Source organism: Danio rerio, chromosome 4 (assembly GCF_052040795.2).
Source record: "Danio rerio strain M-AB ecotype USA chromosome 4, GRCz13ab, whole genome shotgun sequence".
Lineage (NCBI taxonomy): Eukaryota > Metazoa > Chordata > Actinopteri > Cypriniformes > Danionidae > Danio > Danio rerio.
In genome coordinates, this window is record NC_141024.2 from 65,518,707 (window position 1) to 65,543,426 (window position 24,720).

At 35.7% G+C, this 24,720-nt stretch overlaps 2 protein-coding genes and 1 long non-coding RNA gene across 4 annotated transcripts in view; all 3 read left to right on the forward strand.

Moving 5' to 3' along the window:
* The window catches only part of LOC137487288 (uncharacterized), a 372,332-nt gene that overhangs the window by 118,966 nt on the left and 228,646 nt on the right, over positions 1-24,720 (forward strand). The gene's annotated exons all lie outside the window — the stretch shown is intronic.
* On the forward strand, positions 1,387-18,714 carry LOC147845193 (uncharacterized). The gene is made up of 2 exons (XR_015484465.2): positions 1,387-4,354; positions 12,498-18,714. It is a non-coding gene; the product is annotated as an uncharacterized LOC147845193 (long non-coding RNA).
* On the forward strand, positions 4,537-18,714 carry LOC108183760 (uncharacterized). Of its 2 annotated transcripts, none has more exons than XR_015942519.1 (2): positions 4,537-11,947; positions 12,293-18,714. XR_015942519.1 is itself a non-coding variant. In XM_087249662.2 (2 exons), the coding sequence occupies exon 2, from the start codon at positions 5,357-5,359 to the stop codon at positions 11,531-11,533; it is 6,177 nt and encodes a 2,058-aa protein (XP_087105788.1). In that variant the 5' UTR covers positions 4,537-4,708; positions 5,054-5,356; the 3' UTR covers positions 11,534-18,714. The 2 variants fall into 2 exon arrangements, 1 of the variants encoding a protein (XP_087105788.1); XM_087249662.2 differs by having other exon boundaries at positions 4,537-4,708; positions 5,054-18,714.

A 24,720-nucleotide genomic window follows, 5' to 3' on the forward strand; every position in this document is an offset into this window, starting at 1 on the left:
CATTCTCCTGGAAGAACTTTTTTGATAGTGAATCAGCTTGAAGTTCAGCGAGCTCATCTTCACAGCCAAGGTATTCCACATCTTCAAGTCTGGATGTAAAGGGATCTATAACCCACAGATCCTTGGATAATTTCTCAACATCCGCGAAACGGGACTTTAATTCCGCCTGTAGTGACGTCATGTGAAGGCAAAACTCTGTGCGCAAAGATGCGCCCACGGTATCGCCAGAGTGTTGAAGCAGCAGTGGGAAGTGTTGTAAATGCCCCTGTGACATTTTTCCAGCTCTGTAGTCCAGTTTGCGCATAAAAGCATCGATTGCTTCTTTGCATTCTAAGATAGTTGACTCCGAGCCCTGCAGTCTTTTGTTGGTCTCATTATAAAGAGTGAATATGTCAGCAAGGTATGCCGTTTTAATCCAGAACACATCTGACAGCTGTTCCAACTGTGTGTAGTTTTAACTTTGCAGAAATTCCAACATTTTATCTCGCAGTTCTAGAAAGCGCACCTCCGTGTGTAGCAGAAGAGTTTGGTGCGCTTCATCCTCACACAGTTGCGCAAATAATCTCTGGTTGGTAGGACGAGCTTTAATGAAGTTTACGACTTTTACAACTGTTGCCAGTGTGTCGCTAAGGTCTCTGGACAGTTTTTTACTGGCGAGTGCTTGGCGATGGATCATACAGTGGAAGATGACACAGTGCGGGCTCTTTTCCATCAAACGGCTGTTAAATCCCTTATTTCTACCCATCATCACGGCAGCACCATTTGTGCAGCAAGCGACGAGATTTGCATAGGGCAGATTGTAGGATGTGAGGTAAGAATCGACAGCCATAAAAATATCTTGACCTGTAGTTGTTGTGGGTAAATTGGTAGACATGAGAATGTCCCGTTTCAACTCCTCTCCGTCAACATACTGTACATACACGATAAGCACAGACTCTCCCTCCACTATGGTCGTTTCATCCAGCTGTATAGCAAACTGCACTCCTCTAAGTTTTTCGTGCAACTGATTTTTGCAGTTTTCTGCCATTTTATCAATCCTGTCTTTCACAGTGTTGTTAGAAAGAGGGACAGTTTTAACTTTTTCAGCTGCTTGCGGACCACACATTTCCACCACTATTTTAATGCAGGTGGGTTTGATTAGCTCCTCTCCAATATTTTGCGGCTTTTTTGCCTTGGCAATCAACAGCAAACAGTCAAACGAAGCTTTGTCCTAGTTGAGACAGCGAATAAGTTAAATTTTATTCTGAGTTATCGCTTTTGTAATGTAATAATGTACATGCAATGTAATTTTTTTTTGAAGACAATATTTTCATTTTCAAAAAGAAAATATTTTCTACATTTTGAAAACTACTGTTCTATTACATGTAAAAGCAGTGCATTCAAACTATTACTTTAAATTGAAGTTACTTATATTTTAGTCTGCCACTAAATTTAATCTATGAAATAGAAAATTAAAGAAGAATATTAATGTTAACTTTGTTACTGGATTATTATTAGTGATGAATTAATGTGTGAGCATTATTATATCATTGGTTTATTATTAGTGATGCATTCATGTCTAAGCGTTAGTTTATTATTATTAGCAATGGATAAATTTCATTCATTCATTTTCTTGTCGGCTTAGTCCCTTTATTAATCCGGGGTCACCACAGCGGAGTAAACCGCCAACTTATCCAGCTCCAACCCATCTCTGGGAAACATCCACACACACATTCACACACACTTATACACTACGGACAATTTAGCCTACCCAATTCACCTGTACCACATGTCTTTGGACTGTGGGGGAAACCGGAGCACCCGGAGGAAACCCACGCGAAGGCAAGGAGAACATGCAAACTCCACACAGAAACGCCAACTGAGCCGAGGTTCAAACCAGCTGTTTGGCAACAGTACTACTTACTGCGCCACTGCCTCACCCATGGATTAATTTGTGACCCTTATATTATAGGTTTATTATTAGTGAGGCATTCATGGGTGATCCATATTGTTTTTTACTTTGTGATTAGTGATGTATTATGCGTGAGCGTTATTAGATTAGTTTATGATTAGTGATGTAGTGATATGTGAGCATTATTATACTATTTGTTTATAATTAGTGACTGATGAAATGAGCCTTATATTTATTATTTGTGAAGTGTTTAATTAATGTGTGAGAATAATGCACGGCAATTATTGTAACTATGGTAGTAAATAATAATATAAAGTGTTGCAATGTATAATAACTGCATTAAAATGTTTGTAGTAAAACTGTACAGTGTGCTTGGTCAGCTAACGTTAATCTTACCAAATAACGTTATATAACATTTAGAACAATCATAAAATAATCGTGTTGTAGTAATTAATGTTACTGTAATGGTTATTCATTTAAACCAACTTTTTATAAAAATAATTACTTTGCAATTGTTGTCCGAATTAATCTGCGACAAAATCTGTTATTACAGTACAAATCATGAATGGTATAAGGGCTCTAATTGGCCATAGCGTTCATTGTAACTCGGAACATGATTGGCTGCCGTAACCAAAAATAGGGCGAATCTTGGTTCCAGCTCGGGACGTGATTGGCCAGCGTAACCAAGAATTTAAAAAATCTTGGTTCCAACTCGGAACGTGATTGGCCGGTGTAACCAAGAATAACCACTACTTACAGGTGCCAGTATGCGCCACTGGCCCAGTCTGCGTCAGCAGTGCTCATTAGCTTGCTGCTTGGAAAGAGGACACGGCTCGGTGAACGGAGTTCCTTCAACGCTGGCTGTGCTTTTTTGTCATGGCAAGTTGTGGTGTCGATAGGATGCTCTTACACAGAGCATGTGACAGTCCCTCCCAAGAAGAACTGTGACTTTCTCTTCTCTAGGAGGAGGTTACAAACGTTAGAGTTATTTTTGTCAGAGCAGCTGCAGCACACCTGGGTGGAGGCCTACAGCTAGGCTTGAGGGCAACCTTTAGCCAGGCCTTCCCGGGTGTTCTTGTGGTTAGGATTCAGCGCTCCCACCGCATCGGCCTGGGTTTGAGTCCCGGTCCGGGAAATTCATTTTCACCTCCATGGTGAACTTCGAGCAGTGTTGCCGATGATCTCTTCACAAAAGCAGCTCTGAGCGCAAAAGATGTCCTTTGAGCCGCACTGTAAGACGTAATAAGACACACTCTGGCACAGACGTCCAGTCTGCACGCTGGAATACACGCTATTATCTCATGGTCGAGACGCAGCTTCAAAAATTAGTTTCAAACCGAAAGTACAAATTTGCTTGAAATAACGCAAAAACAACCAATTTACACTTTTTAGTGAAATATATGTGTCCTAATAGTGTTTTTAGCAGTGTGGGACACATACACAGCAAATTTTAGATAGTAGATTTAACTACCTTAGAGTTAAAATTAACCCTCCCTCATAGTTTATATGGGAACCACTATAAGTGTTAAAAATAACACTTTTAAAAGTGTTAACATTGTCAACACCAAGAGAGTGTTAATTAGCAAACTCTTATTGTGTAAAATATCTGTTACATTTCCGAAAAAATACCAGCAGCTGTGGTTGCCAGAAACTTTCTGTGAAAAACATGGAAGTTTTATATAACTGTACAAACTTACAAAAAAATAACCATATTTCATGAACTAATACAATATTCAGTTTACAAAATCATAGCTTAGTAGAAAAAAATGTAAAGTCTTTAGATGCATCAATGGTTTCATGTGTGATTGCAACTAGCAAACAGATTTTGACTGCATTAGTAACTACACAGTTACCTTTAAACAAAAGAAGATGCAGCATAACATCAAATACTCTCAGTTCATCTTGGACTTGAACAGAGACGCTATTATCCTTCACAATGGTGACACAAAAACCGTTTTGCTGTTTTTCTTTTTCTTTTTTTTTCCATTTTTAGATTTTACAGAAAAATACCAGCAGCTGTGGTTGCCAGTAATCTGCTGTTTTTAACATTCATAAATTCAGTTTACAGAATATTTCTGTTAAAAGCACATTCAACAGTCTGTATTTTTTAATCAAACTCACCCTGCAAATTTTAGATTTGGTAGATTTAACTACCTTAGAGTTAAAATTAACACTCCCTCGGTGTTTATATGGGAACCACTATAAGTGTTAAAATAACATTTTTGAAAGTGTTAAAATTTTTAACACCCAGAGTGTTAATTAGCAAACTCTTATTGTGTAAAATATCTGTTAAATGTATGTCAAAATACTGGCAGCAGTGGTTGCCAGTAATCTGCTGTTTTCAACATTTTACATTCGTAAATTCAGTTTCCAGAATATTTCTGTTAAAAACAAATCCCATTGTCTGTATTTTTCATTCGAACACACGTAAGCCTTAAATTCCAGAGCAAAATCCTAACTAGTGTAAAGTCAAATCGCGAATTTGGACTTCATACGAATCAATGCATGGAGGAATTAGGCGGAACTAACGAAACTGAAAGTGTTTGGCGGAAGCAATTGGCTGACGGAGCTTGCCGAGGAGATACGGAACTTGCCGAGGAGATACGGGAAGTGCCGAGGAGATACGGGAAGTGCCGAGTGAATGCGGAAAGAAAAAAAACTCACATGGCAAGTGCATGCATGCAGACGCGCTGTGAAAGCTGAAGAACGCGATCGCTGCATTAATAAACTTTCACGATTGCATGCAGAAAGTTTTAAGCTGCAGTGAGTAAGGAAGGGAAGGCACATCAGCACTTGGTCATCTCAGGGACACTGATGGTATGAGAATTGACTTTTTCTAATTACAAGGACTGCCACATGCATTGCCTTATTCATAATATATGTGCAATATAAAAGACAGCTACTATTTTGTTGCGCTGTAGTTCATTATTTTGTGCATTATAATACTTTGTGCACAATATTAAGTTAATCATGCTGTTCATTTATGTAAATAGTTTATGTAAAGTGAAATGCTTGCATTAATATTAAGAAGTATTATTTTAATATGCAAATTAATAATGCTGAGACAAAATTTGTGAAGGAACTGTCTTTATTTATATTACATTGTGTTTAAGTCAGTATTGCGAATAATGTATATTTTATATATTTTGTTCCTTTTCTAAGGTTATCAACCTATTGCTATCGCTGCTACTGGTATCGCTACTACTGTTCAAGCGCTACAGTATTGTATTATTGGGCAAACTGAAAGTTAAAATACAAAAGCTGAAAAGCCTTGGAGTTGTTCCCTGTGTCCCCTGTTATTGGCTGAAGCTCTTTCGAGTTAGAAGCAGATACTGGTGTGTGTAACCCATAAGAACTCGACAGTTGATAACCAAGAGTGTAGCAGCTGGACATAAAGATCAACGGCTTAGTGACGTCCAAAGACAAAGTTCTGCTGACACCAAGTGAAAGCAAAATTCAAAGAAAATGGCTGAGGAAGCATTAGGAAAATCAGTTAAACAGCTAAAAAAGGAAAGAACCACTGCAAAAAGTAGCTTTACCAAACAAGCTAACTTTCTCTGTAGAGAAGCACACCGACTTATAGAATCAGAGCTAAAAGAAGAATTTAAAAAGCTTTCTTCTGGAGCAAGAAAAGTGTTTGAAACTAATGATGACTATAAAGCTGGATTAATAGCAGAGATTGAAGCTACAGAAGATGGTGCAGAGGTACAACTTTCAGCACAGCAAGAAGCTGACTTTAAGAAAGCTGTGGAAGAATGTAATGCAAAGTTTGACGAAGTAACTGAGATAGTACAAGATAATCTCTGGCGAAGATATGGACAAAGTGATGTGTTAACCACAATTTCAGCAGCTGAAAAAGCCTGCGATCGCACAGCCGCTATGCCTGTTGATGGCACTGGATATGAAAGTTATGAAGTGCAACTGGAGCTCTCGATGAGACTGGTGAAAGAGGCAACTGTAACTTTGCTAAAATGGGAAAGATGGATTCCAGCACCTGAGAGAAAGGATCTTGAAAGTCATGTTCGCAAACTGAAAGAGTGTAGCAATGAGCTTGAATCAAGAAAAGCTGAATTCGCTTGGGCACGAAGAGCTGCTGAAGATACACAAGCATTAGACACGAGTATGACAAACAATCCAAACATAATGGTACCTGCAGGACAGATCGTGCCAGTGGTAAAAATTAAACCAACAAGTCTACCTAAATTCACTGGTAATAAGAGAGATTACTATCGTTGGAAGAGGGACTGGGAAAATCTCCAGAAGCAAGGTGAGCCCACTGGGTCTGTTGAAGTGAAAAAGATTCAGTTAGTGGATAGCGTGGATGACAGAATCGCAAAAGAGCTCAGATTGTCTTCCTACAACACTGCTGATGACATATTCAGGGTGTTAGACAACCGATACGGTAACAAAATTACAATTGCCATGGAAATTGTAGAGGAACTAGAGAAAATGCCAGCTTTGAGAGGAAACCAACCAAGAAGGGTAATAGAATTAATCCAAATGGTGGAAAAAGCCTTGGCTGATCTCACAGATCTTGGAAACGTTGGAGCAATGAAGAATCCTCTTGTGATAAAATCCATCGAAAGCAAGTTACCTGAACTCTTGAAAAGAGAATGGCTCGTATATATGACAGATCCTGCAAATAACATCACACCAGACATACACTTTGATGAGCTGTTACAATTCCTTCAGAAACAGGAAGAAGTGCTTGAAAGGCTGGAACAACTTAGGATTTCAGAAAGAGTGGAAAAGCCAGAAAGAAAATTTGAAAAGAATTACGCTTTTACTAGAACGACAAAGAAAGACTCCACAGAAGCTGGTTGCATCGTGTGTGGGGCAGAGAAACATAGAGACAGGATTTTCTTCTGCAGAAAATTTAAAGACTTGAAGCTGACAGAGAAGAAATCTATCATCAGGAAACTAGGAGCATGCAAAAAGTGCTTGGGAGTTCATGAGGATGACAGCAGGTGCAGTGATAACTACCTTTGCAGAAACAAAGATTGCAAAAAAGGAGACTTCTCAGACCACCATTACTTCCTCTGTCCAAAATGGGACCTCAAGAACCTGAATGAAGGGAAAACCATCAGTAAAGATAGTAGAAAAGGAAGTGGATTGACTGCAGAGCAGGAACATTTCCTGGCTGAACTTTCTCCAGAATTGGCTGAGAAGTGCAAAAAAGCATTCACCAACAAAGTTAAGATGATAAACTGCTCAGGAAATGACCAGCAGGGATTGGTCAGTAAAAGTGGATTAAAGGAGCTTCCTGTTATCATGATGCTGATGGAAGTAACCACGAATGCAGGACAGAAGATTGGCGCTTTGATAGATCTGGCTTCTGATACAAACTATATCACCCATGAAGCTGCTGAAAGACTTAAGCTGAGAGGTGAAAAAATCACTCTAGTGGTTCATGGAGTTGGCAAGATGGCGATCAGAGTAAGCACAAATAGATACCTTCTCAGGATTAGAGTCAAAACTCCTGAGGGGACAGTGAAGGCTCATCAGTTGATCTGCTATGGTTTGGAAGAAATTGCCAAAGTTCATAGAATCGTAAGTCAAGAGAAACTTAGAGAATTCTTTCCAGAGGTGGAATTAGAAGAACTGAAAAGACCAGGAAAAATAGATCTCCTCATCAGTCACCGAGAGGGCAGACTCGCTCCACAAAGAGTAAAGATTGTTGGGGATCTTGTCCTGTGGGACAGCCCGCTGGGGAAAACAGTGGCTGGAGCACACCCTGATTTGTTTGAAGTGGTGGATATGGCTGCATACGAGTCCAAAACACATTTTGCTCGGTCCATGAGAACAGCTGCAGCCAGGTATGAAGAAATCATAGAAAAAGCAGAAAGACCAGCAATTACTGATATTGTCAAAGAGGGAAAGAGCCCAAGAAGTTCACTAGCAAGCAACAGAGAGTTTATTGACTGGTGGAAATGGGATAGTATTGGCACAGCTTGTGAGCCAAAATGTGGAGGATGTCGCTGTGGAAACTGTCAGCCTGGAGGGAAGGAGATGACCCTAGCAGAAGAAAGAGAACTGGAGATTATAAGAGAGGGTCTCACATATGTTGAAATGGATACCCACAGCACAGCTCCACACTGGGATACAAAGTATCCATGGATTCAGGACCCAGCTACACTTCCTTACAACAGAAGTGGAGTAGAAGCTGCTTTCCTCAGAACAGAAAAGCAACTGAAAAAGGTACCAGAATGGCAGGACATTTATGCAGCTCAAGTCCATGACATGGTGAAAAGGGGTGCAGCAACAAAGCTTACTAAACAAGTAATTGAGGAATGGAAGGGACCTGTTTGGTATGTTAGTCACCTGGTAGCACCAAATCCGCATTCAACTACCACTCCAGTGCGACTTGTCTGGAACAGTAGTCAGAAATTCAAAGGGCTAACCATGAATGATCTTCTGTTAAAAGGACCAGATGTACTCAACCCAATCAGAGCTGTCTTGCTAAGATTCAGGAAGGGAGTATTTGCTGCTCTTGGAGACATAAAAAAGATGTACAATTCAGTGTGGCTGGAAGAGCGTGAGGTTCATCTTCACAGATTTCTCTGGAGAGACACTCAAGACGAAGAAATAAGTGAGTACGCTATCACTAGAGTTAACATTGGAGATCGTCCTGCTGGATGCATTGCACAGTTAGCTATGCGTGAGACAGCTAGGCTGGCAAAGTTTGCTCATTTAAAAGAAGAGTGCAGAGTCCTTGAGGAGGACAGTTATGTGGATGACATCCTTACATCCCATAATAGCCAGGAGAGACTGAAAGAGATAACAAATGGGCTAGAGGAGATTTTAGCAGCTGGCGGATTTGCACTGAAACCATGGGTTCGGTCGGAGCAAAGTGGGAGGAATGAAGTGGTTGATCCAAGTCAAGTTCCAAAAGAATCAGTCTCTCAATCTAAAACAATCATACTACCAAACCAGCTACGAGATGAAGACAACAAGGCTTTGGGCACAGGGTACTTGGTAGAGGAGGATAAGCTGTACATCATGGCTTCCATTAATTTCTCAGTAAGAAAGAAGAAAATGAGAACGGGTCAGAACCTCTTAAAAAGTGAGGTGAGACTGAGAACACCAAACCCTTTGACCAGAAGGCACCTGTTAAGCCAAGTTGCTGGCCTCTATGACCCAGTTGGTCTTGTCACTCCTGCCAAACAGAAGGGTGCAATTCTTGTCAGGAAAGCTTTCCAAGAGACAGGAAAGGGGAGTCTAACCCGTGAGACATGGGACATGCCACTTTCTGAAAACCTCAGGGAAGAAGCTATCAGATTATTTGAGGAATATGTGCAGCTTAATCAGGTCAAGTTCCACAGAAGTCTTACACCTCCTGGCTGGAAAGGAAAACCCTGGGGAATCACTTTCTCAGATGGTAGTGATAAAACATATGGAGCTGTATTGTACCTAAGATGGAATACAGACCAGGGGATAGACGTCAGACTAGTTGAATCTAAAGCAAAACTAACACCACTAGACCAGAAAGGAGATGCTGTGAAGGCTGAAATCTGCGGTGCAGTTTTCGCTGCACGACTCAGGAAGTACTTTGAAAAGCATGGGCGGATGGAAGTGGAGCGCTGGTTTCACCTGGTAGACAGTCAAACGGTGCTGGGGGCCATTCAACGTGATAGCTATGGCTACCAAACTTTCTTTGCAAATAGAGTTGGAGAAATCCAAAAGTCTGGATCAGTAAGTGACTGGTGGTGGATACCAGGGGATGTCAATATCGCTGACATCATTACTAGAGGAGGCACTCCTGAAGATCTTGCTGAAGAGTCCGAATGGCAGGAGGGACCACAATTCCTCAGATATTCAGTAGAGGAGTGGCCAAAGAAATCAGCTGCTGAGGTTGCTGCTGATGCCAAGGAGAATGTTAACAAACTTCAACGGAAAACATTCTCAGCAGTTCTGACAAGATCTCAAACAAAGAGGGACCTGGCAGAAGCAGGTAAAGGAATTCCTGAAGTTTCAATCCTTGGTGATTCAATCAATGTTGTTTCTGACTCTGGTGAAAATGGAAAAAGACCAAACTTACCAAAAGGAACACCTCGTGACTTAATTATTAAGAAACTAGTGGATGAGGAAAAATACAGCAATTTAACCAAGCTAGTCAGAGTCATCGGCTGGGTTTGGCGTGCTGTAAAGAAGTGGCTAGGATTCAGGGATCAGGACTCAAATGAGAGAAAAAGAAAAGAAGTGTTGCAAAACAAGATCAAACAAACCATGCTGACTGTGAAAGAGGAAGAGTATATTCTGAAAGAACTCTTTCTAGCTGCTCAACAGGGTGTGACTTTTCCCGACACTACACTTAGCAGACTGGCTGTGTATAGAGAAAATTCAGGACTCTTGGTTTGTGGTGGAAGAATACAGATCTTTAATGAAGAAAAGATTGCAGTCGCAATATTACCTTGTAGTGCATGGGTGTCCATGTTATTAGCCCGAGAAGCCCACAGTGCAAATCATGAGGAGGTAGCAGGGACACTTCTAAGAATGAGGAAAAAGGCGTGGGTGATTAAAGGTCGGAGACTAGCCAAGAAAGTTGTAGACAGCTGTGTGATCTGCAGGAAGGCAAGAGCAAAGAGATGTGAGCAAATCATGGCAGACCTTCCTCCTGAAAGGACAGAACCAGCAGCACCCTTTGAATACACAACTTTAGACCTGTTTGGACCATACATAGTAAAGGATGAAGTGAGGAAGCGGGTACATCTCAAAGTTTGGGGAATCGTTTACTGCTGTATGGCATCTAGAGCGATACACACTGACATTGTGAGTGACCAATCTGCTGAAGGGTTTATGCTAGCCTACCAAAGATTCACGGCTTTGAGGGGTCATCCAAGAAAATTATGGTCCGACCCCGGCTCAAATTTTATCGGAGTTAAACCTGCTCTCACAGAACTCTACAAGTTCCTGGATAAGTTAGAAACATCTGAGCTAGAGGAGAAAGCTGCTAAACACGGAACTGAATGGGTTTGGAAGATCCATCCTGCAAGTTCTCCTCACAGGAACGGAGCAGCAGAGGCCGCTGTTCGCATAGTAAAGCGAGCCCTTCACAACTTGGGAGGTGATGGTGTTTTCACTTGGAGCGAATTTCAAACATTCCTTTATATGGCAGCTAACCTGGCTAATGAGAGGCCTATTGATGCAAGGACGCAGAGCAGAGAGGATTGTGTAGAATATGTCACTCCCAACTCTCTTCTGTTAGGAAGATCTGGACCAAAGGGAGACCCAGGTGACTTTGATTTTGTTGGCTATCCTTATAAAAGATTAAAAGTCATCCAAGGAGAAGTTAACAAATTCTGGAGGAAATGGAGTCAGTTAGCAGGGCCAAACTTGTTTGTAAGAAACAAATGGCACACCAAGGAAAGGAATGTTGCTGTTGGAGATGTCGTCTGGTTAGCAGACCAAAATGCACTGAGGAGTCAGTACAAGTTGGCCAGAGTCATCCAAGTCAATGCTGATGACAAAGGTATTGTCAGAGATGTGAATGTTAAAGTCTTCACAAGCTACCCAGTCTCAAACGTAAAGCCTGCTAAAGCCAAAGTCACAACCAAAAAGTTGACTGACAGAATCCCTGCAACTATCCTCCACAGAGACGTAAGACGTTTAGTTGTCTTAATACCTATAGAGGAACAGCACTAAACACGCACTAAATTCTGTGAACAACTTGGGTTCAAAGAACCAGTAGTTCAAGTGGGAGGTGTAAAGTCAAATCGCGAATTTGGACTTCATACGAATCAATGCATGGAGGAATTAGGCGGAACTAACGAAACTGAAAGTGTTTGGCGGAAGCAATTGGCTGACGGAGCTTGCCGAGGAGATCCGGAACTTGCCGAGGAGATACGGGAAGTGCCGAGGAGATACGGGAAGTGCCGAGTGAATGCGGAAAGAAAAAAAACTCACATGGCAAGTGCATGCATGCAGACGCGCTGTGAAAGCTGAAGAACGCGATCGCTGCATTAATAAACTTTCACGATTGCATGCAGAAAGTTTTAAGCTGCAGTGAGTAAGGAAGGGAAGGCACATCAGCACTTGGTCATCTCAGGGACACTGATGGTATGAGAATTGACTTTTTCTAATTACAAGGACTGCCACATGCATTGCCTTATTCATAATATATGTGCAATATAAAAGACAGCTACTATTTTGTTGCGCTGTAGTTCATTATTTTGTGCATTATAATACTTTGTGCACAATATTAAGTTAATCATGCTGTTCATTTATGTAAATAGTTTATGTAAAGTGAAATGCTTGCATTAATATTAAGAAGTATTATTTTAATATGCAAATTAATAATGCTGAGACAAAATTTGTGAAGGAACTGTCTTTATTTATATTACATTGTGTTTAAGTCAGTATTGCGAATAATGTATATTTTATATATTTTGTTCCTTTTCTAAGGTTATCAACCTATTGCTATCGCTGCTACTGGTATCGCTACTACTGTTCAAGCGCTACAGTATTGTATTATTGGGCAAACTGAAAGTTAAAATACAAAAGCTGAAAAGCCTTGGAGTTGTTCCCTGTGTCCCCTGTTATTGGCTGAAGCTCTTTCGAGTTAGAAGCAGATACTGGTGTGTGTAACCCATAAGAACTCGACAACTAGTGTCCTCACTACAGAGGGCTGAACACTCAGACAGTGATGAAGTTAATGAGACAATTAAGTGTCTAATTAAAGGAGGATTGAGAATTGTTGATGAACAACTGTTAACAAGCAGAATCACTAAGCCAAAACCAAAGATGAAATCAACTGAGAAAAAAAACTCTAAATAAAAATAAAACAAATTACACAATAAAAAATGTTATTTTGCAACATCTTTAAAAAAAAAACTCATCAAATTAAACAACTTATCATGGAGCTTCACCTATTACTGACCTGTGACTTTATTTCTGTCATGTGAACAAAAGCTCTTAATGAAATTTCTGTTGTTCATTTGAAGTCACCATGATGGAGGACAGAGTCTACTTTAGTCAAGCTCTTCAACTTCTTACTATAAATGTCTTTTATTTTGGCTGCTATAGATAGTGTTAATTATACTATTTATACATATAGCATGGAAAGCTGAAAGAAAATTAAAGTGTCAGTCTGAAGAGATTAATAATGATAACATAGCCATCCTTTCCTGCTTGTTTTCTAATTCAATATCATATTAGTTATGTGTGAGAAATAAATAACATACATAAATGAAACCACTGAAGCTCCAATAATATAAAATAAAACCACTATTTATAATGAGAATGTTTGATTTATGGAAGAACTCAAAAACACACAGACATCAATAATTAGTCTTTGAATCTCAATGATGGTGACAAACAAAAAAATTAAAATAAAGTATAAAAAAAACACTCTACTGAAATATCACCTCCCAAAAACAACACAAAATAAAGGAAAAGAAAGAGATTGTAAGAACATAAAGCTGCATAATTTATTCATGCTGCAATGCATGCTGGGAGCTTTGTACTATGCTGGCACCCAGCATGCATTGCGGCATGAACTATGCAGCTTTTTTTTTTTTAGCAACCACGGTTGAGGTTCATATCCTGATTCTTGATGCCTGTGTGTCATAATGCACAAGCTGGAGCTTGAATTTTAGTGCATGACACTCTAATTATTAATTGCATCCTAATTGTTTGTTGAATTGTCTATGAAGAGCAGCAGACTGCCAGTAGTATTATCCCGTGCAGTTTTAATACAATTATATTTGCATATGTTCATGAATCAACTTACTAAACACCTGAAATTATATCTCTAACAATAAAGCATAAACAGTATAGTTTCTCTTGACCTTTTTTTGCTATAGCTGATGAGTTTTAGAAACACAGCTATAGCAGTCAGAGAAACATTAAGCATTAAGAGTAAAGCTTCAAGAGCTCAAATAAGAAGCCTCTGATCTCCATGATGGTGAGGTCAAATGAAATATTTTTAATAAAAAAATATAAACCTCTGTTCATTGTCAAATATTCTTACAGAAATAAAGTCAAACTGTAATCAGTGAAGCTGCTTATACTATTATTTAATGGAGTTGTTTAATCCTGTGTTTTAATTCAGTTGGTTTGGTGTGAGGCTGTGTCTGTAGATTTATTTCTTCCTTCAATTTCTTATTCCTTCAGTGATTGTGCTTGTTAACAGCAGGTGTTCAACAGCAGGTGTCTGAATTCACTTATTTGTGGTCATTCGCTCTGTCTAGTGGACTAAACTAATTGACCAATTTAAGGGCCAGGTGAATGAGGGTGTGGTGAGATTTCAGACACTCTGATTAGTTTCTCTAATACAAGGGTTTTCTACAAAGGTAGATACATGTTACTCTGTGTGACAAGGAGGCAAATCAACTTCTAATGCCGAGAGGGTTATTTTACCTTTATCTAACTCTAGAATTTTAACACTTTACTCTGAATTACCACAACACTTGAAATTTAACACCAATGAATTTGCTGTGTATTTCAGCACAAAAACCAGTGCCTTAATCGACCAGAACTATCTTTCGGGATATTTTATTGCAAGTGTAATATTTTTTTTTATTTGGGCTCAAGTCTCCTTCATTAACACGGAGGAGGCGGGCTTTATGACTTGTACTGCAACCAGCCCCCAGGGGGCGATCTAACGGCCGAAACCTTCACTCAAACGTAGGCTTGCGGCACACTTGGCTCATACAGGTTGTGAAATGTGGGTGGGACTGCAAAGCTGTGAATCTTTGCCTATCTTTTGGATATGACAATAGCCTGTACAGTATACAGTAGTCTAAATTTATCAACTTAACCTAATCCTTTAGCTTTCTTTTTTTTTTTTTACAAAAAATTTGTTGCAAAGTAGCAATAGGCAAGTTTTTACAGCAACACGCAAATATGTTTCAAAGGATTAAAATATTACAAAAATTATTATTTTCTACATAAATATAAAAACTGCTGCCTCCATGCCTCCTTCATCTCGGGTGGGTTGTTTTTAGTTTATTTATGACAACTTGCTTTTTTCATAATGTTATTATTATTAGCAGCAGTATTGTTTATTATATGCATATTTATATTTGTGTTATTAAAAACAAGCTAAGATTTGTCCACTTGTCTGGTTTTGGACCATATGGGGCATAGCTAAATTATATGTACAAAAAACAATACACAACAAAAGAGTTTTGAAATATTAAATATGAGGCATTTGGATAAGATGACATTAATCAAATCGTGCAAACAGAGCATTTTTCAGGAGAGTAAAACCATCAGAATCCTACCTTCTTTTCTGTCATCCAGTCCTGTGTAAACAAGTGTTAATGTTTTTGTCTGACGTGGTTAAATACAAAAAAAAAAAAAAAAATTGTAAAGGTAGAGCTTTATTATAGCTGCTGAGCGCAAGGAAATATAGGCTATAGTCTAGGCTGTATTTTATTACTTGCTCTTATGTCCTGCAACACTTAACGGTTTCCTTTACTTATGATAACCAAATAATATGCAACATCCTTAAACTATTCTCTTAAATAAAGAGAAATCACCTATCAAGTGTCATATAGCCTAGGGAAATATTGATATGATAAGGTTTCTCCTGAGCATTTGGACAGAATGTTTGATGATGTCTATCAAAAAGAGGATGATAAAAAATACATTTTATACCAAGCTATTATCGGAAAACTCCAGGGCGCAACTTAACCCAGCTGTTTTTGTCGAGATTCTCCAGTATTTTACCATTTGATCCCGCTATCACGTTTATCTCACTTGATTTTTCAGTTACATCAATAGGTGCTGTTACTGCTCCGGTCAGCTAATCAAAAACTTGTCTGCATATTTACTGGGTGGGTCACAGGTGTATAAGATCAATCTTTGGTTATCCAAACTTTGACCACAATAAAGCTCACTACAGATATGCAGACATCTTCATTCTTACAATACCCAAATAAGCTTTTAGGATCATATGCGTTTAGGCAAGGCAAGGCAAGTTTATTTATATAGCACATTTCATACACAATGGCAATTCAAAGTGCTTTACATAAACAAGAATAAAAGAAACAAGTAAAATAAAAATAAAAACAAATAATAAAAATGCGTAAAAACATAACTTAAAAACAGGTAAAATGTGATATAAAAGAATGAAGAAGAAGAGAAAAACATGATAGTGCAATCTGTCGGACGCAGCACAGTGCTCATTCAGTAAAGGCACAGCTAAACAGATGTGTTTTCAGTCTTGATTTGAATGTGCCTAATGTTGGAGCACATCTGATCATTTCTGGAAGCTGATTCCAGCAGCGAGGGGCGTAGTGGCTAAAAGCCGATTCACCCTGCTTTGACTGAACTCTTGGAACTTCTAGTTTATATGATCCTAATGATCTGAGTGATCTGTTAGGTCTGTATTCAGTGAGCATATCTGTGATGCATTTAGGTCCTAGGCCATTTAGTGATTATAGACCAGTAATAATACTTTAAAATCTATTCTGAATGTAACTAGCAGCCAGTGTAAAGACCTGAGGACAGGTGTGATGTGCTCTGATTTTCTGGTTCTGGTCAGAATTCTGGCTGCAGCGTTCTGGATGAGCTGCAACTGTCTGACTGTCTTTTTAGGAAGACCAGTGAGGAGTTCATTACAGTAATCTACCCTGCTGCTGATAAAAGCATGAACAAGTTTTTCTAAATCTTCACTAGAAACAAAGCATCTGATTCTTGCTATGTTTTTGAGATGATAGTATGCTGATTTACTGACTGCTTTGACATGACTTTTGAAACTCAGATCTGACTCAAGAGTCACACCAAGATTATTGACCTTATTTTTTGTCGTTTGACCTTTAGTGCCAAGGTACGCATTTACCTTGAGAACCTCATCTTTGTTTCCAAACACAATAATTTCAGTTTTCTCTTTGTTTAACTGAAGAAAGTTTTGGCACATCCAATTGCTCATTTCATCAATGCATTGGCAGAGGGTGTCAATGGGGCAGTAGTCATTAGGCAGTAAGGCTAGGTAGATCTGAGTGTCATCAGCATAGCTGTGGTAGGAGATTTGGTTCTTTCTCATTATTTGGCTCAGAGGGATCATATAAAGGTTGAACAGGAGAGGTGCCAGAATCGAGCCTTGTGGGACTCCACACGTCATGGGTGTCCACCTCGACCTATGGTCACCTATACTGACATGGTAACCTCTACCTTCAAGGTAAGATCTGAACCATTTGAGGACCGTGCCAGACAGCCCAACCCAGTTTTCCAGCCTATCCAGAAGTATGCTGTGATCGACAGTGTCAAATGCAGCACTGAGATCCAACAATACCAGCATTGTTATTTTACCGTAATCTGTATTTAGGCGTATATCATTGATTATCTTTATAAGAGCGCTCTCTGTACTGTGATGTGCTCTGAAACCAGATTGAAAATTGTCTAAACACCCCCTGAAGTTTAAGAACTTGTTGACCTGGTTAAAAACAACTTTTTCAATGATTTTGCCAATGAAAGGGAGATTTGAGATTGGCCTGTAATTGCTCAATAGGGTGTTATCCAGGTTGCTCTTCAAGAGGGGTTTAACAACTGCAGTTTTAAGTGAGGTTGGAAAAATCCCTGAGAGAAGTGAATCATTTACCACTTTTAGAAGATCCATTTCTAAACAGGTAAGCACCGTTTTGAAGAATGATGTGGGGAGCGTGTCAAGACTGCAGGTTGATGTTTTCATAACTTGCACAATTTCTTCTAAGATTTTGCCGTTAATTGCCATGAAATTAGACATAATTTCTGATTTCTTAAGTTGTGGTTGAGCTTGTTTGATATCGACACAACTTGACTGATTGGATGAGCTGATTGCCTTTCTGATATTATTGATCTTATCAGTGAAGAAATGAGCAAACTCATTACATTTGCTTTCAGAGAGGAGCTCACTTGGAATCCGACTGGGGGGGTTTGTGAGTCTCTCTATCGTTGCAAAGAGTGTGCGAGCATTATTTAAGTTTCTGTTTATAAGGCTTGAAAAGAATGTCTGTCTAGCAGTGTTTAGTTCCATATTAAAGGCATGAAGACTGTCTTTATAGATGTTATAATGGACTACTAGTTTCGTCTTTCTCCACATACGCTCAGCTTTTCTGCACTGTCTTTTCATCATTTGTACTCTAGGTGACCTTGTCCAAGATCCCTTTTGCCTGCCAGTCATCTTCTTGACTTTAACAGGAGCGATGTCATTTATGACATTCTCAATTTTAGAATTGAACAAATCAAGGAGAGAATCAACAGAGTCTGCAGATATACTTGGTGCTAGTGATATGGCCTTCATAAACTGCTCACTGGTGTTCTCATTTATGCATCTCTTTCTGACAGAGACAGATCTGTCTTTAATAGCTGGAGTGATCAATATATCAAAAAAGATACAGAAATGATCAGATAGTGCCACATCTTTAACAACAGTCGATGAAATGTGTAAACCCTTAGTTATAAGTAGATCAAGAGTGTGTCCACGATTGTGTGTGGGTCCTTGAACATGCTGAGTCAGATCAAAAGTGTTAAAAACAGTCATCAGTTCTTTTACAGCATTGATTTCTGGATTATCAATGTGAATATTAAAATCCCCAGCAATGCTAAAATAATCAAACTCAGAGGTTACAATTGATAACAGCTCTGTAAAATCCTCAATAAAAGCTGGAGAATATTTTGGAGGTCTGTAGATAATGATCAGTAAGATGCGTGGAGACCCTTTTAGTGCTATACTCAGATATTCAAAAGACAAATAGTCACCAAATGACACTTGTTTACATTCATACACATCTTTAAACAGGGCAGCGATGCCTCCACCTCTCCTATTAACTCTGCAAACACTCAAAAAGTCAAAGTTTAAAGGAGCTGCTTCATTCAGAACTGCTGCACTACAACTGTCATCTAGCCAAGTTTCATTTAAAAGCATAAAATCAAGGCTATTTGTGTTGATAAAATCATTGACTAAAAGTGACTTATTATTGAGTGATCTGATGTTTAAAAGCGCTAACTTAACAGTTTTAGCTGTTTTTTCTATAGTAGTCTCAGATCTACATTTAATAGACACCAGATTTGAATGATTTGCTTTACGGCCTGGTGAAGTCTTTGGTTTTCTGTCACTTAACACAACACATATCTGCTTAGAGAAAGCTACAGACACACTGGGTTCCTGCTTGTTCTGAAAACATTTGATAAACATTTGATATTCAGGAGTATATACACCACCTAATTGTGATGTACAAACGATGAACTTACAGCAGACAGTGGAGAGTCTGAGTGGGGCTTCTGTGAAAGATCTTCACAGGAACGTTTTCTTCTCTTTGCTTCCCCGGCTCCTAAATGAGCAGTTGTGATTATCAGAACACAGTGTCTTAGTGTGACGACTTTTATTTATTAATGCACACAGTTGAAGCCAGAATTATAAGCCCCCCTTGTAAATTTGAGTTCATTTTTCACAATTTATGTGTAATGGAGAGAGGACTTGTTCAGGCACATTTCTAAACATAATAGTTCTAATAACTAATTTCTTATAATGTCACACTTTACAATAAGGTTTCATTAGATAATGTATTTACTAACATGAACTAATTATGAACAATGCTTGTACAACATTTTTAATCATAGTTCAACATCTACTAATGCTTTATTAAAATAATATTTAATGCTTAGTTGATGGACTGTGAGTTGGCATGGATGACTGTAACACGAACAAATACTGTATTAAGTGTATTGTTCATTGCTTGTTTATGGTAGTAAATGCTTTGACATTAACTAATACAAACTTATTGTAAAGTGTCACCCTTTAAGGTAACACTTTAGAGTAATAGTCCATTAGTTAATATTAGTTAATGCATTTACTGACATGACTTAGAAGTCTAATACATTAATTACAGTATTCATTCATCTTTGTTAACGATTTAATGTTTAAGTTAAATAACGTTAGTTCATTAATGCACTGTGCATGAAATAATGTCAACAAGCACAACTTTGGATTTTAATAATGCATTAATGTTGAACTGTAATTAATAAAGGCGGCACAAGATTGGTGACACTTAGTGTTAGTAAATTGATTAACTAAAGGACTATTATACTGAAGTGCTACCTTATTCAGATTGAGAAAGTAAAGGCTTAACTAGCTTAACACTGTTTGTTCTGTAGCCAATAGAAAAACATAAATAATAAAACAAATAAAACTTTCTTCAGAAGATAATATACTATCGTAAGTACTGTGAAAATGTCCTTGCTCCATTACCTTGAATAAATATTTCACAGGAGCGCCCTCAACTGTACTTCATGCTGCAACAGTATGAATAAATGTTAAATGTTTATGCTATGGTACATAAACAATTAAAGACAACAATAAAGGGTTATACACACTGCAAATTTTAGATTGTAGATTTAACTACCTTAGAGTTCAAATTAACACTCCCTCAGTGTTTATATGGGAACCACTATAAAAAGTGTTAAAATAACACTTTTGAAAGTGTTAAAAAAAATTACCACTCAGAGAGTGTTAATTAGCAAACTCTTATTGTGTAAAATATATGAAAAATGTATATCAAAATACTGGCAGCAGTAGCCAAAACCAAAGATGAAATCAACTGAGAATAAAACTTTAAATAAAATAATAATGAATAAAAAAAATAAACAAATTACACAATAAAATTTATTTATATTTTCAACATCTTTAAAACAACTCATCACATTAAACAACTCATCATGGAGCTTCACTTATTACTGAGCTTTGGCTTTAAATCTGTCATGTGAACAAAAGCTCTTTATGAAATTTCTGTTGTTCATTTGAAGTCACCATGATGGAGGACAGAGTCTGCTTTAGTCAGCCTCTTCAACTTCTTGCTATAAAATGGGTTTTTTTTTTTTTATTTGGATGCTATAATTATTAGTGCTAATCACACTATTCTTACATGTAGCATGAAAATTCAAAAGAAAATGTAAGAGTCAGTCTGAAGAGATTAACTATGATATCAAAGCCATCTTCTCCTGCTTGTTTTCTAATTCAGTGTCACATTAGTTATGTGTGTGAAATAAATAAAATACATAAATGAAACCACTGAAGCTTTAACAATTAATGACTTTAAAAGCATGATTTACAATGTGAATGTTTGATCTATGGCAGCACTTAAAAACACACAGACATCAACAATTAGTCTTTGAATCTCAATAATGGTGACAAACAAAAAAAATAAAAATCAATTAAAAAAACTACTGAAATATTACCTCCCAAACACAACACAAAATAAATAAAAAGAAAGAGATTGTAACAACATAAAGCTGCATAATTTATTTATGATGCAATGCATGCTGGGAGCTTTGTACTATGCTGGCACATAGCATGAAATATGCAGCTTTTTTCTTTTTAGCAACCATGGTTGAGGTTCATATCCTGATTCTTGATGTCTGTGTGTCATAAAGATCTGCTGGAGCTTTAGTGTATGACACTTTATTTAACTCTAGAATTTTAACACTTCACTCTGAATTACCACAACACTTAAAAATTGAACACCAATGAATTTGCTGTGCACCTTGTGCTTCAAAAGCATTGAGGGTTTTTCACAAGTAGCGCATCATCTGCGCATCCACCGTCACCTCTAGAACCCGATGAGCTGGAGCTGGCCGCCACTGCAGGAAAAGGCCTGTCCTTTGGGGGTTTCTGTGAGTTACAAGTTGTAGTTTGCATGAAATGTTGCCAGCATGATATATATTTTTAATAAAGTAGTTTAAAAAATAAAATAAAGCCTATATCTTTGCTGAGAATGTACTGCTGGAACCGCTTCAGTGTCACGAAAAATCTCGAGAAATGAAAAAACATCGAAAAATAACAAAAAATGAAATCTTGAAAGATCAAGAAAAATCATGAAAAATGATAAAATCTTGAAAAAACACAAAAAATCACGAAAAATAAAAAATAATAAACAATTCAAAAAAATTAAATTTTTGAAAATTCACAAAAAATTAAATTTTTTTGAACAATCACAAAAAATTTTATTTTTTTTTTAAAAATAACAAAAAATCGATTTTTTTTGAAAAATCGCAAAAAATCACAAAAAAGAAAATTTTTTGAAAAATCGTAAAAAATGAAAATTTTTTGAAAAATCGCAAAAAATGAATTTTTTTTACAAAATCGCAAAAAATCACAAAAAATGAAGTTACAAAAATCACTAAAAATCACAAAAGAAAATTTTTTTGAAAAATCGCAAAAAATCACAAAAAATGAAACTTTTTTGAAAAAATCGCAAAATATGAAAATTTTTTACAAAATCGCAAAAAATCACAAAAAAAGATTTTTTTTGAAAAATCACTAAAAATCACAAAAGAAAATTTTTTGAAAAATCGCAAAAAATCACTAAATATAAATTTTTGGAAAAATGACTAAAAATCACAAAAGTAAATTTTTTGAAAAATCGCAAAAAATCACAAAATATGAATTTTTTGAAAAATCACTAAAAATCACAAAAGAAAATTTTTTGAAAAATCACAAAAAATGAAAATTTGAAAAATCGCAAAACATGAAAATTTTTTGAAAAATTGCAAAACATGAAATTTTTTTGAAAAATCGCATAATATATAATTTTTTTGAAAAATCGCAAAATATAAAATTTTTTGAAAAATCGCAAAACATGAACATTTTTTGAAAAATCGCAAAAAATGGAAATTTTTTGAAAAATCACAAAATATGAAAATTTTTTGAAAAATCACAAAAAATGAAAATTTTTTGAAAAATCGCAAAATATGAAATTTTTTTGAAAAATCGCAAAACATGAAAATTTTTTGAAAAATCGCAAAACATGAAAATTTTTTGAAAAATTGCAAAATATAAAAAATTTTGAAAAATCGCAAAACATGAAAATTTTTTGAAAAATCACAAAAAATGAAAATTTTTTGAAAAATCGCAAAATATGAAAAATTTTTTGAAAAATCACAAAAAATGAAAATTTTTTGAAAAATCACAAAAAATGAAAATTTGAAAAATCGCAAAATATGAAAATATTTTGAAAAATCGCAAAAAATGGAAATTTTTTGAAAAATCACAAAATATGAAATTTTTTTGAAAAATCACAAAAAATGAAAATTTTTTGAAAAATTGCAAATCGCAAAACATGAAAATTTTTTGAAAAATCACAAAAAATGAAAAATTTTTGAAAAATCGCAAAATATGAACAATTTTTTGAAAAATCACAAAAAATGAAAATTTTTTGAAAAATCACAAAAAATGAAAATTTGAAAAATCGCAAAATATGAAAATATTTTGAAAAATCACAAAAAATGAAAATTTTTTGAAAAATCGCAAAATATGAACATTTTTTTGAAAAATCGCAAAACATGAAAATTTTTTGAAAAATCACAAAAAATGAAAAATTTTTGAAAAATCGCAAAATATGAACAATTTTTTGAAAAATCACAAAAAATAAAAATTTTTTGAAAAATCACAAAAAATGAAAATTTGAAAAATCGCAAAATATGAAAATATTTTGAAAAATCACAAAAAATGAAAATTTTTTGAAAAATCGCAAAATATGAACAATTTTTTGAAAAATCACAAAAAATGAAAATTTTTTGAAAAATCACAAAAAATGAAAATTTGAAAAATCGCAAAACATGAAAATTTTTTGAAAAATCGCAAAACATGAAAATTTTTTGAAAAATTGCAAAATTTATATTTTTTTGAAAAATCGCAAAATATAATTTTTTTTGAAAAATCGCAAAACATGAAAATTTTTTGAAAAATCGCAAAAAATGGAAATTTTTTGAAAAATCACAAAATATGAACATTTTTTGAAAAATCGCAAAAAATGGAAATTTTTTGAAAAATCACAAAATATGAACATTTTTTGAAAAATCACAAAAAATGAAAAATTTTTGAAAAATCACAAAAAATTAAAAATTTTTGAAAAATCGCAAAAAATGGAAATTTTTTGAAAAATCACAAAAAATGAAATTTTTTTGAAAAATCGCAAAATATGAAAATTTTTTGAAAAATCGCAAAATATGAACAATTTTTTGAAAAATCACAAAAAATGAAAATTTTTTGAAAAATCACAAAAAATGAAAATTTGAAAAATCGCAAAACATGAAAATTTTTTGAAAAATCGCAAAACATGAAAATTTTTTGAAAAATCGCAAAATATATATTTTTTTGAAAAATCGCAAAACATGAATTTTTTTTGAAAAATCGCAAAAAATGGAAATTTTTTGAAAAATCACAAAATATGAACATTTTTTGAAAAATCACAAAATGTGAAAATTTTATGAAAAATCGCAAATATGAAATTTTTTTGAAAAATCGCAAAAAATGAAAATTTTTTGTAAAATCGCAAAATATGAAAATTTTTTGAAAAATCGCAAAATATGAAAATTTTTTGAAAAATCGCAAAACATTAATTTTTTTTTTGAAAAACCGCAAAACATGAAATTTTTTTGAAAAATCGCAAAATATATAATTTTTTTGAAAAATCGCAAAACATGAAAATTTTTTGAAAAATCACAAAAAATGTTTTTTTTTTGAAAAATCGCAAAATCACAAAAAATGAAAATTTTGTGAAAAATCACAAAAAATGAAAATTTTTTGAAAAATCGCAAAATATATATTTTTTTTGAAAAATCGCAAAACATGAAAATTTTTTGAAAAATCGCAAAAAATGGAAATTTTTTGAAAAATCACAAAATATGAAAATTTTTTGAAAAATCACAAAAAATGAAATTTTTTTGAAAAATCGCAAAATATGAAATTTTTTTGAAAAATCGCAAAACATGAATTTTTTTTTTGAAAAACCGCAAAACATGAAATTTTTTTGAAAAATCGCAAAATATATAATTTTTTTGAAAAATCGCAAAACATGAAAATTTTTTGAAAAATCACAAAAAATGTTTTTTTTTGAAAAATCGTAAAA